The sequence below is a fragment of the Aphelocoma coerulescens genome, chromosome 3 (genome assembly GCF_041296385.1).
Source record: "Aphelocoma coerulescens isolate FSJ_1873_10779 chromosome 3, UR_Acoe_1.0, whole genome shotgun sequence".
Classification (NCBI taxonomy): Eukaryota; Metazoa; Chordata; class Aves; order Passeriformes; family Corvidae; genus Aphelocoma; species Aphelocoma coerulescens.
Window position 1 is genome coordinate 44,797,826 of NC_091016.1, and position 17,995 is coordinate 44,815,820.

Genomic DNA, 17,995 nt, shown 5'->3' on the forward strand with positions numbered 1-17,995 from the left:
GTTCTGATAAGCTGTGCTAACCGGGAGAGAAGGAGGGTGAACACTGAATTCTTTTAATCATAACATAACTAGTAAAAGCTTGCCAACGTAAGTCCAATTAGGTAGAAGTAGAAATGTGCTTTGATAAGCTTTTAAGCCACTTAGGGGTTAACAAGCTGGTATACTATATAAGTGCCTTTGGATTGCTAATAAACGGAGTTTTGCTCTTATCAACCACATTGGTTTTGGACTGCAACTTTCTCCCCCCACCGGAGCCGCCGGGCCTTTCTTTTTTTACTTTCCAACAAATTCCTTGTACTGTCTTCGTTAGTTAGTTATTCTGTCATAACGGTAAATTGCTTTCCATGGTGAGTTTCTGTAATGGTAGTATTATCCTTTTCCGAAGAACTCTATATTTTTTCATATTTTGAAGGCATAATTCTATCTATTTTAAAATATTCTTTTTCTCTTCCCACAGAATTATGATTTAAATGATGACACAGTGCTTAATGAGATAAAATTAGCAGATGCTGATCAGTACCAGGTACCTGATTTGTGCGCAGAAGAGCTTGCTGTAATCCTTGGAATATGGTGAGTTAGCTTATGGTTACTTTAAAAAAACCCCAAACAAGCAACTGTATGAATCACTGTGACAAATGAAATAATGAAATGGTGAGTTGATGGGACTTTTTTCCTTCTTTATTATATAGTCTGGCTAAAAGGCTAAAAGATTTGCATTATACACAGATAACATTTCAATTATCTCAGAGTGAACATTAGTGTCCAGTTCAAAATTTCAGCAATATTTCTTTAATAGCTGTGTTGTTGTTTTATCTTTAAAAAGCTTTATACTCCTTGTGCTTCAGGTTAATTACATTTCAAGTGTCAGCTGGCATAAGCTATCATGCAGTGATAGCACTTTGGTAAATTTTGAAAGCATACTTCAGAATCTGCAATTGCCAGCTGTCTGTGGAGATTAACCATCGGGCAATACACTGCTCTGCTATTCAGTGACATGGGAATACTTGTATAAATTCAGTGTCCATTGGTAGCTAAAAGCTATAGTATGAAGTCCTTGTGGTTTTGTACCTCATTTTTTTTCCCCCCAGCTTTTAGAAATTATTTGCTACATGGGTTTTGGAAATAGCGTAGAAGAACAAAAATCAGCTTGAAATCTAAGGATCAGAAGGTATGGCATGTAGAAGTATAGTATAGTCAATCGGTGAGTTTGATGCAGCGTTCATCATCACTCACTCTCAAAGTGCTTTTGTGATCTCTGAGTTGCAAAATGATGGAATCTATTTGATCCAGTTTGAGGACCATATGGCGAACAGTGGGTTGACATAAATTCTTAGCTCAGTCACTTTTAGTCTTTCACACACTGCCTCAAGCAAAGCAAAGCTTTTCCCTTCCTGAGGACCATTTTCGTGAGGACTTCATTTCTTAACACAGCGTCATCTTAGGTTCAGATTATATAATCCTTCCTGTTCCCTCCATTCTGAAGGAAATTTTAAATTGCCTATTGCTCTTTTTTCTTTTTTTTTTTTAAAGGGTGTAGTTTGAGTTCTACATTGGCTGGCTGCACAGTAGGTTTCTTGATCACAGTGTTTGACTTTGAAACCACCACTGTCATGTTCTGAGCAGTGGCTAGGATCCATATTGGCTGTCAGTTGTGTGTATATATGAGTTTGGCAGGATTCAAGGCAAGACGAAACTAAAGACAACTGACTAAGCAAAATTCAGTGTTGCTTCCCTATAGGAATGGCAAATGCCATTCAGTGGGTGGGATAACATTAACCATCTGAAGCTGTCTTGGTCAGAGACACAGACAAGATTTGATATCCAGCCACTGCAGAAAGGATGATGTAGTAGGATGCCAGCTTTGAGAATTATTCTTCTTGTAACTGAGTAGAGGTTAGGCTTGGATTATTGGCTGTCCCCTTGATGTCCATACCACCTATTGGTATGTCAGTTTGTGAGGAAGCACAGACATGTTAAATTTATCATTGGCTTTTAAGCTAAACGTTCTTCTCAAGCCTTGGCTATAGCAGATTTTGCGGTTTTCTTTCATGCACGAGGACTGCAGCTCTGGAGGGTAAATGTTTCATTTCATAATTAATAAGTTAGCTGTAGAATTCCTGTAAGCTGTTTTATTTTTAATAGTTTTAGTGATGTTCTTTAACATTTTTCAGCTTTCAAAATCAGTTCTTGAAACAGAAGTAGGTAGTCATAATCCAAAAAGCGATACTTTGTTTGCCACTAATTGTACTGTTTCAAATATGGCTCACTGAGTCCCAAAGTATACAACTCGTTAGTTAAGCTGGATACTTTATCTATTAAGCTGTCAAGGTAGACCTGATTAATCAGATTTAAGAATTGATTGTAATCTATTGACAACTAACTTCCGCTTATTTACTAGACAATACTTTTTTCTGGTGCACAGTACATCTTACTCCAAGGTTCTGTTTTATCTGTCTAAAGAATGTCTGTTTCTCATTGTTTTCTTTCCCTCTTTTATTTCAATAAACTTCTTAAGACAAGATTCAAGAGTGGACAGAAAATACATCACAAAACTGAATGATGTGATGATTAGTGACTTCTCTTCATATTGTTATGAAAAGATCCCTCATCACAGATCTTACACAGTAGATCCTGAATTCCTCTCAGATTTCAACTCCTGAAATTCCCTGGGATGAACCAGTTAATCTGTCCTTGAAACCAGAACAGATACAGGTCATAGAAATGAAATTTCCATAAAGTAGTCTGACAAGAACTAACACTGTCATTAGAAATGCTTAAAACCAGGGTATAACTCGATTCTAGATTCAGATTCAAATTTTAGCTTTAAATTTGATTTGATTCAGTATGGAAAATAATTAAAACAATTTACTTGTTCTCCTGTCTTTCAAGACTTACATTTCTGTACTTATTTGTCTTCAAGCTTTGTGAATGGATGTGGCAGAAATGGAAATCAGAGATCTATTTTAGCACTGTTTTGATCTGGAAGAGCTGCATCTATGTGCTTCAAAAAGCTGTGAGAAAAATTGATCTAGAGTAAGAAGAGGATTAATCCTTTCTGCTTGAATCAATATATTTGTAGGATGATGAAAAATAAGTTCCACTTTTGTCAAAATTTAACTGTGCCTTGGTTAACCTATGCTTTTCAAAAGCCATGGTCATGTCATTTAGCATTCTGGTTGCCTGACTGCTGTTGAGTTGATACAATACTAGAACTTTTCTTCCTGCCTTTTTTTCCTCTTTGTTTTTGGTTGTCTCCCTCCCCCCATGCATAGAGAATTGCTATTGTTTACCTGAAGTCAAATTTGTATTAGTGACCAGTGTTTAGTGACTTGCCTTGACTACATCAAGCCAACTAGAAGTCTTTCTGCTAGCAGCTGACATTAGATATGGAAAAAAGTAACTGAAGCAGTGAAATCCTTTATTACTTTCCTGTTTGTATGAAAATGTTCACAGGAAGGGAAGAAACAGTGATATATATATATATATATATATATAAAGAATTTCTTTCCTAGCCATGTTGTCTAAACCTTTGAAAACACCAACAGCATAGCAGTTTGGTTTTTCTTTTTAATGTGGGGAGGTGAGGGGAAATGTATTGAAGCAATAGTTAATAAACTTTTCTTTATGTCCTTATGGCCATACTCATATAGCTTGCTGAAATATCAGCATAAATGGTGTGAAGTGTGTATGGAACCTCCATCATGGGAACAGACTACATAACCATTTGTCTGAAGTTAGAGGTTTGTAGTGCAGGAAGAAGAGTTGAAAGACTCTCAAGTCTTCTTCTAGAAATTGTTTTGAGTAGTCTGTGTGCATTCAAGTAGAAGAAATCATGCGTGAATAACGAGGCAAAGTCTTGTCTCCAAAGTAGTTATGTAATGTAGAGAGCGTAATTTCAGTCTGTAACCTATTATCACAGTAAGTATCTTTGCAATTTTAGCCTAGAATATGAAGCCTGCTGCAGAATTTAGTGTGATAAATTTGGGCTTATGTATACAGCCATTATATGGGTTTGGTGATGATCCATCATCTGTGGTACAGTTTAGGATATATTTTCACTTGATATCTTTGGTTTTAACAGGGAGCTTGAATTACAGCTTTTCTTGGGTTTTGTGCAATTTGGTGCTGTCTCTTGTAGTATGTTTGTAAATGTTGGGGAGCTGTTGTCTGAGGAGAACATGCATCCACACAGAGTTGTAAGCCAAATTTCTTTATCATCTCTGTAAGCATATCCAACTCTGAATAAAATAATTTTAATTCTCACCTCTGTGTATTCTTCTGGTTTTCCCCCTGTGAATACTTCAAGGTCATGGTAATACTGGTCAGTGAGAGATGGACTCCTGTGATCATATGACTAGAAAGAGGGTGTTTGTCTGAGATTACCCTTCAGCACCTCTTGAGCATTAGTAGTTTTTAGCTTTGCAGAATCTGCATTCAATTAGTTATAGGATTTTAACTCAAAACAGATCTCTGTAAAAACAAACAATGTATTTAAAACTTTTTAGGATTTGTGAAATTGTTATTGTTATTCCCATAAGCTTAAACCAAGTAAGACATTTCACTTGAGGATGGTATTGGAAAGGTTCTTATAAAATATCTTGGTCCCCTAAATGGTTCTTTATTTCTGTGACCGTTTCTAGGTCTAGGTCATTTTCTGCACATACCATACTCCCATTTTTCATTTCCAGAAGATTTCTGCAAGTTTGAAAAATGTGTTCTGAATAATGTAATTCTAACGATGAAATCAGCATTGTTTTATTTTTTTCTCTTTACAGTATAGACTTCCAAAAGAACAATCCAATACACAAATTAACTGAAGAGGAACTTCTGGCTTTTACTTCAGTAAGTAACTTACCTGGCATTCTTAGTAAACATGTTTTCACATAATATTTAAGTACCAAGCAGTAACCTGTCAGTCACACTAACCAGGAAATTTCACCACAAAACACACACAAAAATTTTTGCGTTTTTAAGCTTTATTCACTGTGTGAATTATAACGTAATACGCAACTGTCTAATTCTACAGCAAACTTCTCTTGGGACACTAGTGGTAAAAGTGCTTCTCTTTAAACAATGTTCAAGAGGAGTTCTAAAGAAATTTCAGCTTTTTACTCTCAGATTTATTCAGTCTGTATTAGATGTTTTGCTTTTACACGTTTCTTCCCAATTCGGTGGCTGATTTGCTGCAGAACGAATCTGTAACTTCAAATGAAGCTTTGAAAATTCTCAGTATATTTTTATGTAATTTTTTTTTTTTACTTAAGACAAAACACAATTTGCTTCTTCCTTGATCTTTTCTGCTTTTGTGGGGGTTTCAACATTAATTTAGATGGGAGGGTGTAGGATGAAAGGCTTGTCATTATGTTCTCTTTCTTGCTTACTTTCCGCAATGTTAGGCTTAAGGTTGGGTTCAGTAAAGACAGCTTGCTCTCCTACCCAAGCCTTGCAGTCCGAGACTGTGTTGCTGTAGTAGTGTCATCTGAAAAAGTACATTGTCGGATCTCAGCAAAACCCCTTTGATTTCACTTGAGCTAGAATCTTGAGCTGGACTAAGAACAGTAACCTAAGGTTAACTATGGTAATGTTTGGCTGAGGGTTTTTTGTAAAAGGAGGTTCTATCTGTAAAAAAGATAATCCTAATCTTACTAGGCAAATGTAAAATAGGTTGGTTTAAAAGTAATGTTTGTTTAGGTCACTCTGCTAATACAGTACGTGTAAGAGGGCATGCATGAGGGAACTGAGTGAATTGCTGTAAAACAGTTTGGGTTTTGTAGGTTTTCTCTTGGTTACTACAGTGATTATAGTGATACAATTCCTCATTATATAATTTGTGAAGTATTTTGTTTTGAACTACAGTTTTGTTCTGGCCTTGGGCATTATTTTTGTCTCCCAAAAGGTAGGAATAGAGAATAGGAAAAAGTTGAAATGTAGAAAAAATGAGGCTGTCCACTCTCCTTTCTTATTGTAGTCATTGAAGTATTCAATAAGAATATTAAAGAATGATGACCATTAAAGGAGAACAAAAGATTACAGAAATAATAAATACATACAAAGTAAGGAAATGTACACATAGAAAAAGCCTGTAGCAGTGACACCAAACTGAGGTACTAAATACTGTAAGCTTTTTTTAAAAATGCTGAAACTATTAGAGTACAATTTTTCCCACAAAAGTAACGTTAATACAAATGTATGAAGTTTCAAGATGTGCATGTAATTTCATTAAAACAAACCCTGCCATTTTGTTGTTAAAATAATGTTAAAGTAGTACATAAAACTGTAGAAATAGGGTTTTCTGTGAAAACTCAGAATCTTCCTTCTCTTATTTCCCAACTCCCTGGACTATTTTGTATAGCCCTTGCTTCAGTCTCCTCACTACCCACTATTGTTCACATCATTCTTGGGTGGAAAAACAGCCATTATATATCTGAATCTTGCAAGTTCTCCATATATTCTATCATTTTAATATTAAATGGAGTGATATTCTGATAATAGAACATCTTTAACAAAATTGGCCCAACTCCTGTAGAGGTGTCCTTTTTAGAATAATGAAAGTAGGTGTGAGGTTTAACTCTTTTAACACGTGAGTTTTCCAACATTTAAATATTTTTAAAGTTTTACAGCAGGTTAGAAGAAGTCAAGAAGTAGCTTGTGCACTAGGGAAGAAAGATAATCATCCTTCCTGTCATCCTTTATCTGACATTGCTTGACGGATAATATTACCTGTTACATCAGATGTAAGTGATCTGTTGGGTGAATTCTTCATCATGATGGGAAAATTAAACTGCATTTTTCTGCCATCTAGTGGCTGATCCCTCAAAAATCACAGGACAGTTGATTAACTTACTCTTTAATTATTTTATTGCATTGACTATAGGGAGCTTATGTTTTCATTCATTTATTTATTTATATTTTTATAGACTTGTTAAGTCTATAAGCTGTGGCTTGCTTCACACTTGTAAGATCAGCAGCCACTATCAGGTTAGATCTCCAGAGAAACAGCTGAGAGATCTGTGTAGGCTTCCCTATCACTTTGTGCTCAGAGTAGCAAAAAAGGAGGGTCTATGGCAATAGATGAACAGGAATGTAGATCTCACTGTAATCCAAAATTTATTGAACAGCAGTGACATAAAGAAGTAGCTGGTAGCCTAAACATTAGAGTAAATAATAATAATTTTCGGTATTGGAGTAGTGTTCTTTAAACTTTTGCTTAATGTTTCCAAGTTAATTGGACGTAGGGACACAGTTGAATCTTAGAATTATTTTGACCTATGCTCCCAAGACATAAACAAGAACAAGTATGAATTGTAATAACCCCATCCCAGATCTTTCCTGGAAGCCAAAACCAGGAATCAAGATACTAGCTTACATGAGTTCTTTTCAATAAATGTACCTTTTGTGGTATTTGCATCTGACCTGAAATTGTGAATAGTCACTGCAGAACTTCATTATGAAATCTCTAAGCTCTTTTGTATCTTAGATCTGAGTCACTGAGGCAAATCCATCACTGCTCCCTGGCAGTAGGAATGTTCTCTGTCCATGTTAACACAGGCTTAGTTCCTATAGTGCCTGCTAGGAACTAATTTAGTGAGTAAATTAAATGGCACCGTAGCTGTTGTCACTTGTATTTAAGGTATTTACCAAGCTTTGGTACTGCCAAAACAGTAGGCAAATGAGCACTATATCAATGCTGCTCTAGTAATTTCTTTAGCATCAAACTGCTCTGTGTGTGTGTGTGTGTGAGCAGGCATCTTCTCAGCCTACATGTGGATTCCTAAATCTGCAGGCTGGTTAGATGGTTGTCATGCATTCATCTGATATCTACTGAAATTCTTGTTTCCTCAAAAAAGCAAGGCATTAGGAAACTTGAAAAATTTCAAGGCATTTTTAATTAATCTGTGGATCATCAAGAGATCCTCTTGCTTTGGACACCGCAAAATAAATGCGTGTGACATGCAGTTTCTCTTGAGCAGAGAGAATAAAGATCTAGATAGTACAAGAGGGAGAGGATGATCAATTTGAACTCAAGTAGATGATGTTGTCCTGCCTTGTACTAGGTGCAGTTTGGAAAACTGACATTCTAAACTCCCTTTTATATCTGTAAAAGTTGAAAATTACTGGATCTGTAAGAGATACCTGTATATCTGTATCTGTATCTATTAACATAGCTTATAATACTAAAACTAACACTATTAATTCACTGCTTGGCAACTGCAGTCAATTACAAAAGGATTGCTGCTTTTCATTTACTAAAGTCACTTGGGAATAGTTGCTATTGTCCTAAAAGCACGATCTTTTGTAACTAAGAGTTGCTTTCTTAGTTGTGAGGTGTGTATGTAGTTTCATTGGCTGGGATAGCAGCTCTTGTAACAAGAATTTGGACTTAAATTTTGAGGTATTCTAGTCAAATCTCTTTACTTATCAGCATAATATTTCAACTTTTAAGGTGTTTATCCTTAAGTGAAATTAGATGCACTTGATTTTTTTTTCTGCTTAGAGTTCAGTTGTTGATGCAGTATCTTTACATGAGAAGTAATGTAGCTTGCATTCTACATTATAGCATAAGACTAAAGACAAAATAAAGCATTTCTTTTTGAGGGGGATTAAATGTTATTTTACTCATGCTTAATAGTGTAGGGAAAAAACCATAATTTTTAAAAATTAATTCTATTATGGTAAGCACTTGGTATCCAAAGAAAGCTAAGATATTTTTTAGAAATCAAATATCACAAAAGCCTCTTCGGAGACGCAGTTATACAGTTGATATTTGGTGAACTTTCTGATTACCTAACTGAATATTGCATTTGAAAGCCATTTTTAAGAGAGGGAAGGTAAAATTTTCGGTAAAACTTTCCCCCAGAGCTTTCTGTAGGATGTAGGAACTAGACAATGCAAGAAACCAAAGAACTAAATCAATGCTGCTGTTACATTGAGATTTTGTAGCTTAGTTTACTCCCAGGTCCCCAAGTTAGTTTTACAATGCCTAATGTGCTTCCTTACCTTCTTTAATTTCAGTGGATTGTTTTCAATGTAAAAATACAATTGTGAAGTTCTGCTGTATTTTATGTTGGTCTGCAGTTTTTCCCTAGAACTACACAAGTACTTCATTGAGCTGTAAATCAGTGGCCAAAATACTTTTTTTAGAAAAAAAATCCTTTTAGGAAATGAGCAAAAGTAAGCCTTAAAATAATTTCCATTAAATATTTGGTTTTTGCATTATTTCTAATAAGTAATACAGTTCAGACAGTATACCAAAGAGGAGGTGAAATGAACAACAGTGCTATGTAAGTGTACATGATATTTAAAAAAAAAAAAAAAATTAAAGCTTTATAAAGATGTTTGTGATGTGAACATAAATTTTAGAACAAGAGACTGCAAACACATGAAACATCTGTTTAAGAACTGATAAAAATTCCTTTATGTTATAATTTTAATATTATGCAGTTCTTGCAGAGAAATAGGGAAAATATTAAATACTGGATGGTGTTGCATTTTTCTCTTGCAACAGAGAAAAATGTTTCCTTTTTTTAAAAAAAAGACTAATAAGATTAGACTGCAAAACAAATTCTTAGAGCTTCATAGAAAGCTTATGCTATGGCTTATATTTTACATACTGGGGAAACAGTTCAATGTTTCGTAGTCTAATATGACACTCCAACAAATATCCAAGATTAAGGAGCTGCATCTGGTCCTTAAAATTACCCATTCCATCTGTCAAAGCCATTGAACAGTCCAGGAGAAATGGTTTTTGTGGTAAATGTGCACTTAGCCCACTGTGGGAGAATATTACTTTTTTCCTTTATTAGTGTGTTATGATCAAGGGACAATGAGGGGCAGCAACAGTACTAACCTGTAGGGGACTGAGAAGAGAAAGTATCCAGAAACTGTGAAGGAGAAGCCTTGCTTTCTGCATCCCATATCTTAGCCCCATGTTTGTATCCTTTGGAATCTGTGGAAGATTAGAAGGAAGATAAAAGGGACAATGGAAAATTTAGTTGCTTTGGTTTCTTATATTTCTGAGGCTTCACAGGATTTCTGGAGAGTAGAACAGTCAGTTTTTTTATTGTGGGGAAAGAGGGAAAAGGAAGCTCTGGCAATTCTTCGGTCTGTGGACACTTTGAACAGGTGAGGATATCTTTCTTAAAGAGGGAAAAGCCCCAGTGTAATAACTTGTATTTTGCTTGGACTACAAAAGTGAAGTTATTTACCCTCTTCTAACAGAAGCAATGTATCATTCTGAAATTGTTCCAGTAATACTGTGAGGGATACCAAGGTCTGATCGAGGACTTGGAGAATGTGTAAGGAGTCTGCAAAATCTAAGGAATACTATGTATTCCAAAGATAAACCAGACAGGAATGTTTTTCCCCTGTGTTGAGCTACTGATTCCATAAGAGACTGTTCTTACTAAGGAATTTTAGAGTGGTTGGATATACTTTTTTTTCCTGAGGTGGGCATTAATTGAGTGCAATAGAAGCTAATGTTGTATGGTACCTTTGAAAATCACAGTGAAGAACTACAGTGCACATTTTATTGAGTGTGTGTGTATGAATGTGCATATATGAATACTTTTTCTGCTTTTCACTGTAGAAGGGGGCTTTGGGAGGAGGGAGTAGAAGGTGGAAATGGAAATGCTTTGTTTTTCTCGTCTTTTCTATGGCATTTGCGATATTAATGTGTAACTAGGGAGCAATCAAATCACGGCATACAATATTTTTAATGTTAAGCCTTCCTATCAAAACTCTATAAAACTAACATGCCAATTTGGTTTCTAAAGAGAAGTTGTTTATATAGCTTAAATAAGAGCAGTGCATTTTTCTCTGCTGAGAAAATGGCTTCAGTTTTTTTATGTTTTATAAGCAGCAAGAGTATTGAAAAGCTCATTAAGAGTGCCATGTGTCTCTACTGCTGTAACTTTTGTGGCTTTATAAAAAGTTTCTTTCACTTCTTTTCTAAGCTGTGTTGCCCATTTTGAATAGCCTCTGTTGGTTACAAGATTATAACACTGTAAAGGCTTTATCTCGGCAAAGCCCTGCTAGTTACTAGTGAGACTTTTTTTAAGTAAATGAATTCAAAGCTAGCCTATTCTTTTTTTTTTCTTTCATTTTTTTTTTCTTCTAAAGACTTTTATTCAAAAGTCTGAATCATTTTGCAGGAATGTCAGGATCTAAAGACTTGCTAATTTAACGCATGTATGCGTTCTGGCCCATCACACAGTACTGGGGAATCAGATTGAGTGTAGCAAAAGAGAAGCTGCCTCTTTCTGCTGCATGTGCAAAGACTCGACTGGATCTCTTGGAAGCTTATTCACAAAGTGTCTGGTACTTGGGTTTGCAATGTTTTGTGGGTAGGAGACTGGCCTGCTGTTGTCAGTTCTGTTTGCTGCTGTTGTGTGTGTTTAGAAGTTTTAGGGTAAAGTAACCGTGTGCTGTAGTACATGTGTTGCAGGGCAGGGGTGAAGCTTGCATTCCATTCCAAAACTGGGATTAAGTAACAGTCTGTCTGAAGCTGGTTTATTTTACAAAGTATCAGATTTCAACATAATTGACACTTTTATCCCTTTCAACTTTGTTCTCCTCTGTGGTCTGCATTCTTCCCTCAGTCCATGGGATCCACAGCTCTGCTTGCATCATATCTTGCAAGAGATGATTCCTGATTTATTGTGTGCCTTTCTGAGCAAGAAATTTGGGATAGCCTTTCCTTTTGAGCATAGTGTGCTCTTTTGTATAATCTGTACAGAATTACTCAAGAAATAGATTTTAGTGGGCTCACTGAAACTGCAGTGGTAAAAGAAATGAAAATCATGTTTAAATATTGATAGATTTTTTGCCTGTCTAAGGGTTTGAGAAGTTAAGCAGGCAAATTTGATGACAGTTAATAACATTTTTTCCCACAGCAGCCTTTCTTCTCCCCCTCCTCCTTCTTCTTTATCTATCAGCAGCTCACTTATTTTTTCTAGCAGCCTCTCTGACAGCCAGTTGACATGTCCCAGGCTTCCCTTCCCCCTCTCATGTCCTTCACCAGTTATTACTATTATAATTTACTTCAGCAAGAAAGATTTCATTGCAACAAGAAGGTGAAATTAAACCCCCTATTCAACAAAATGCTGTCTGAGGTATCATCTGAAGGAAATAAGATGTTCTCACTATTCTGTCTGATGCTTAGTAACCCCTTTTTGATGATGTTATGATGATTAGTTCACGTGTTATCAGTACTAGCAGTCACTTTCTTTAGTGACATATTCTGATCTGACTGTTTGGCTGATGAACTAAACAAGGAGTAGAGCCAAACCTCCCTTTTTTCAAAGTAATTTTTTTATTGTTTTACAATATATGTGGAAGAATTATTCGTAAAATTTATACAGCTATTGTAATGTCTTGCCCTCATCTTCTCGTCCTACCTAAATATCGTCCCTTCATTTGTTTTTCTTCCAAACCCAATACTTCAAATATTACTCAAATCTTGCTTGTTTCATAGCATCTGAAAAAATAAAAGTGGTTGAATTCTAGTTTGCTAGTGTCTAAGCAGCTTGAGTTTAATTTTCTCTGATGATGTCATGTCTGTGTTTCAGCTGGAAGTAGGACATTTTTCATATCAGTACACCAAACAATCTTTATGGTCTATGTTAAAGATGAAATACAGAACAAGTAATGATTTTTTTGACTTAGTACACCTTAGGATAGGTTTAACTACAATGCCATAGCTGTTGATTGCAGTCATGAAATATGTGTTTTTTCTTCCCTCCCAAGGTGTCTGAAATGTGCAAATCTGATACTCATTGATTCATTTCTCATGAGTAAAATGTCTCTGTCCTGTTGTTCTTGGTTTTTTTGGATGTCAGTTCTGGCTATTCTATTCTAGCTGCTTTGGGAAAAGTATAATATGAACTTGATAAACAATAAATCTATCTTACCCCATTTCTGCACGACTTTCTTTTTCTATTCCCCCAAAATTAGGGATAAAAAAAATTGAAATGGCTCCAATGATTCTTCCTTTCTTTAATTTTTTTTTTCCCTTTGGTCTTTTGTCCTTTTGAAGTTTTAGGTAGCCAAGCTACTGGAAAGGATTTCTAATTAGTATTTTCTTTTGTACATTTATTGACAGACAGTTCAAGATTTTTGAGGAAAAAAATGTTTAATCAAGTTCTATGTCTATAAACCATGGACTTTTGAAAGGAGATGTAGTTGAGAAAGATTTGGAGTAACCATTTTTGAAAAACTTTCCAAAGAAACACTTACAGGTTAGATTAATGGAAATACTCCTTCACTTGCTCAGCTGTCCTCATTTGAGTAAATCCTGTTCTGTTAAGCAGTGATCTTGGTTATGGTTTTGTACATTGTCCTGCCCTTGTATGAGGAGTTAGTTGGCTTCAGTATGTTGTGGAAAAACATGGTGTCCTCTAGGTTGCAGAAGGAAAAAGACTAAGCAGCTCTGATTCTGGTATTTCCACAATATTTCCTTTCCTTTCTTTTATCAGAAGCAGCACATTTAAATAGAAAAATGGAATTTTAATGTTCTGTTGGCCAGAAAGTAAGATGTTACGGTTAAATTAATTTGTGAAACATTTAAATACATCTGTGTGGAGGGTGTATGTACATTTATTTTACATGTATTTATAGAATGCTTGAATTAAAGTACTGATCACATATTATATGACTAAAGGGGGGAAGCTTTTATTCTTGCCAGCAGAGCCCCATTGCTCAGCTGGTTTTTGGGTTTTTTTTCCAGAAATAGATTTTTATTGGTATAGTTTACATGCCAATAAAGCGAAGTGATATTTTTAGTACTTATTTGTAACATCAAATATGCAGGAAAACTTTGTAAGGTAATTCACACGAAGTGTTTGTGACCCTTATGAAAAGTAATTTCCAGTTATGCAAATACATGAATAAGAGAGGTTCATATTCTGTTCATGAAGGTTAGCCCATTGCATCAGGAAATAGAAGCAATGCCAGTTCATTTAGTGGACTGTTCAAGCAATGTGTGATCATAAATGAGTCTCATGATTACTGTGAGAAATTTCAGACTTTTTTTCTGGTATAATTTATATACCTAGCATATAGCATATAAGATAATATGGTATAACATAAATACTTTTGACATGTTTGGATTGGCTGCATTAATCATAGCAAGTAGAGCTGTTAGTTATGAAGACTATTCAAATAAAGGCCAATAAAATGTTTAAAAGCATCATGTTTTGCATGTTTCAATTTGCAAAAATGTTTTAAAATATTTACGCTATTTAATGTTTTTCTCTCTGAGAAGCTGAGATTTGAGGCTTTTTCTGAACTGAAATAAAAATCATCACTAGGTATTAGTTGATATATTTTGACATATTTGAGATTTTGATGTGTTGTCTATATTATCCTTAAGCATGTCTTGCATTAATTAAATTGGAACTTGGGCTTTTTTCTTTCTTGAAAGACTTCATGTCTTGTGTTAGCTAGATTTTCTTAAGTACATTTGTCAGAATACGTTGGCCAACACATTCTCCAATGAATTCTGTCTAGTCTAGACAGAAGATGAGAGAGAAAATACTTTTTACAGATTTCTATAAATAGACTGTGAAAGATTTTACTGTGCTGTAAGATTAGATGTTTGATTTCATCATTGCAACACTAGGAGGGGGAAAGCATATGCATTGGGTATTGTACCTAATTTGGTTTTTTATTGTTTGCTAGAAATTATGTTTTCTTTGCTTATTAGTTTAATACATATCTGTCAAAGCCTTACAGTTTTGAAATAAAGGGATAATATATGTTTAGAAAATTGTTTTTATTTTGAACAGCTTGCATGGTCTGAAGCTCTTAATAGCTAAGTAGTGAGAGTCAAAAAGCAAGCAGGACATTTAGTGGCTGGGGTAAGGATACAATTCTCATCTTACATCTTATTGTCCAAGAACTGCAGTGTGTGTCTTTGTGTCTGTATATTCTGTGTCTTTTCCTTATCTATAGTAGACAAATGTTTATTTCTGTATGTTGTAGCTCTAATAAAGCTGGGAAGATGCAAACCATAGGGGTACATAACTAAAAAGATTGGCTCTTTTGTTTGTCAAAGTAAAATGTCTTGTAGCTTCTTCAGACTAGATACAAGGTGGAAATTTTTTGTGAAGATGGTGGTGAAGCACTGGAACAAGTTGCTCAGAGATGTGGTAGATGCCCCATCCCTGGAAACATTCAAGGTGACATTGAATGAGGCTGTGGCCAACCTGATCGAGTTGAAGATATCCCTGATCATTGCAGGGAGATTGGACTAGATGGCCTTCAAGAGTCACTGTCAACCCAGCCCATTCTATGATTCTTCATCCCAATTTCATAGTGATTTTAATAACTGGTGTGGTTTCTGTGCATAATGTAGCTGATCAAATGCTAGACTATTGTGTTTGAGTCTTAATCCATTACAGCTCATGCTTCTAACTTCTTTCAAGTCAAAACACATCCCAGACATTGCCATTTGTCTCAAATAAATATTCAGATTATAGCTTCTCTCTACACAACTCTGTCAGATTTAGAAATGTTATTCACTTTTGCCCACCAAGACAGGATTTTCTTTTGTGCTCTCCAGCAGTCTCTCACTCTTCCCCCCCCCACTAGTATTAGTCACTAGTGCTTGTGTCAGCTTCCCTTCTTGTTTACTCATCCATGCCATATTCCTCTCAGCCCTTCTTTGTCAGTGCTTGCCTCTTGTTTATCTTTCACTCTTGCTCTCATCTTCCCTAATTCCTTTCTTGCTAATGTATTGGTGACTGTTTTTATTCCATTCTTCCCTCACTTTTGGTTGCTGCTTAAGGAGTGAGTTGTCTTTCAGGACTATTGTGTCTTCAGTCTCTGAAAGGAAGGTGGCAGCTTTGTTTTGCTCCTGGAAACTAAACTCTGGCACATAAGGTTTAAAACCAGGGTGCCAGTGGCCTCCAGCAGTTTGATGCTTTTGCATGTGAGAGCAGTAGCTCTTTAAAGAGACAAAATATTTCTGCTGGTAAAGTCAGGAAGGAACTGAATGAAATCAGAAATCAAGTGTCTTTTAATGAGCATTGAGACATGCTAATATGCTCTTTCTGGGGAAACTATTGAGGCCATCCTAGAAGTTTCACTGAAATTGTCAAACTCCAGCCATCTCCTAGCCCCTTAGCCCACCAAGCAGTAAGTGAGGCATGCCTCTTGCATTATCACGTTACATTACCTGTGAACACCAAGTATTGCGGTATGTAGGCTGCTGAACCATGGAGACCATGGTAGGCAGAATTCCTGTGGTGGATGCTGGCAGTCAAAATGGGGGGAAAACCAGGTAGAGACACTCCCTGTAGACCCCTGCCTGGCATTGTGTGGTTTTTTCTTTTGCTGTGTCTCACTGATCTACAGACAGCTGTTCTTACAGACTGAAGGTTGGGAGGGTGTTTTATAGAAAATCTGTTATTTGTTGTGACATAGGTGAATAATAAAGTCAGTGGCAGCCTTACTATAACTGGTCTAGGCGTGTAATTATTCCTGAAGTTTTTGGACTGTTCCTGTTACAGAAAAAAAATGTGGTAGCTGATTTTTACTAATGAGTATCATTATAGGATGGCTTCACAAACGGAACATATGCATTTTACAATGTAAATCTGTATGCAACTGTTATTCTTCTCGTGCCATTGACTAATGTTAAACTTAAGAAATTATGAAAACATTTAAATTGGTTCTTTCCAGGAAGATAATTTGTTGCCTTTTAGTGAGGCTGTGAAGGGTATTTTTGAGGCTTCATTGTTTTGTGTAATTTTTATGTTGTACTCCAAATCTGTCTGAGAATGAGTATTTTTGCTACCCTATATTCTCTTCCTACAAAAGATTCTCAGTCAAGGTATTTTAAGGATAATTATTGTAAAAGGATATTTGTCCTGAGGCTATCATTGTAGAATTAAAGATAAAAGTTGCTGTCAGAGTACAAGTCTATGTGACATCAGATAACAACGGTATATAAAGCAGCATTCTTCCAGAGGCTGTTGATAGACCAAATAAATAGGACGTATCACTGGCAATGTATGGGGAAAAAACATAGTGGTGAGCTCATAAATGCACGTAGGCAGGCAGAACAGACTAATCCCACCACCCTTGGTCAGTTGCATAAGGATGCAGGATCTGTCATTTCCAATGGTCCAGAGTTTTGGAAGCAGGGAGTTTGCCCTGAAAACTTAAAACAAGCAAAGCAGAAAAAAGCAAATGGGAATCTTAATGTGTAGTTTTACCTGGATTTTGCTGAGTAAGAACTAGTACTTAAAAAAAAAAATTAAAAATTGACCAATCTGAAGAAAGTATTGAAAAGTCTTGGATTTTGTTTGTAGCCACAGGCAGCAGTAACAAATGGAAACATTAAAAGTCATAATTGTCTCCCGGAAGAATAAATTTCTATCAGCAGAGGATGAGTTAAGCTATAGCACTGTCTGTTCCAAAAATGCACTTTGTCAGAGGAGAGGCAAGGCTGAAGGGGGGTAGAGCATGAAGGGCAGAGGATTTAAGAGCCTACTGTGGTAATTTGCAAGGGGAGTACGACATATTTCTTCTCCCACATGGCCAATTCCAACAAGTTAGAAAATATCCTCCATTGACACAGTTTTTCTAAGTTTCAGCCTTTTTTTCAGTCATTTGCTTTGTTTGTCTTGAGACTAAATAGATTGCAAGCCCTCAGATAGTGTGTACCATTGCATACAGTCCTGAAATTACCTATTTTTAATATATGATATTTGACTGTTGTCAAACCAGATTCACTGTTTTACTACCTGTGCAGAGGGGGAAAAAAAAAAAAGAAAAAGGTGCTGTTCTGGTTTTCAGAATGTAATCTCAAAATCACATGATGTGTTGAGAATCTTGGCACAGATGGTGAAATTCCAGAGGCTGAGCAGTTAAAATGAGAAATTTGCTGTTGTTTAATAACTAGGGAAATCCTTATCATTGGTACCAAAGAATTAAAGTCTAGTCTTTTGTATCCAAAATTGTGATTTATTGCTATTGAGATTGGGCCTTAGGA

At 35.8% G+C, this 17,995-nt stretch overlaps 1 protein-coding gene across 2 annotated transcripts in view; it reads left to right on the forward strand.

Annotated features, from left to right (window-relative positions):
- The window catches only part of TTC27 (tetratricopeptide repeat domain 27), a 114,541-nt gene that overhangs the window by 30,355 nt on the left and 66,191 nt on the right, over positions 1-17,995 (forward strand). For both annotated transcript variants that reach the window (XM_069010024.1, XM_069010025.1), the window contains exons 8-9: positions 458-570; positions 4,776-4,842. In XM_069010024.1, coding sequence (XP_068866125.1) covers positions 458-570; positions 4,776-4,842 — 180 coding nt within the window. The remainder of the gene's footprint in view (positions 1-457; positions 571-4,775; positions 4,843-17,995) is intronic.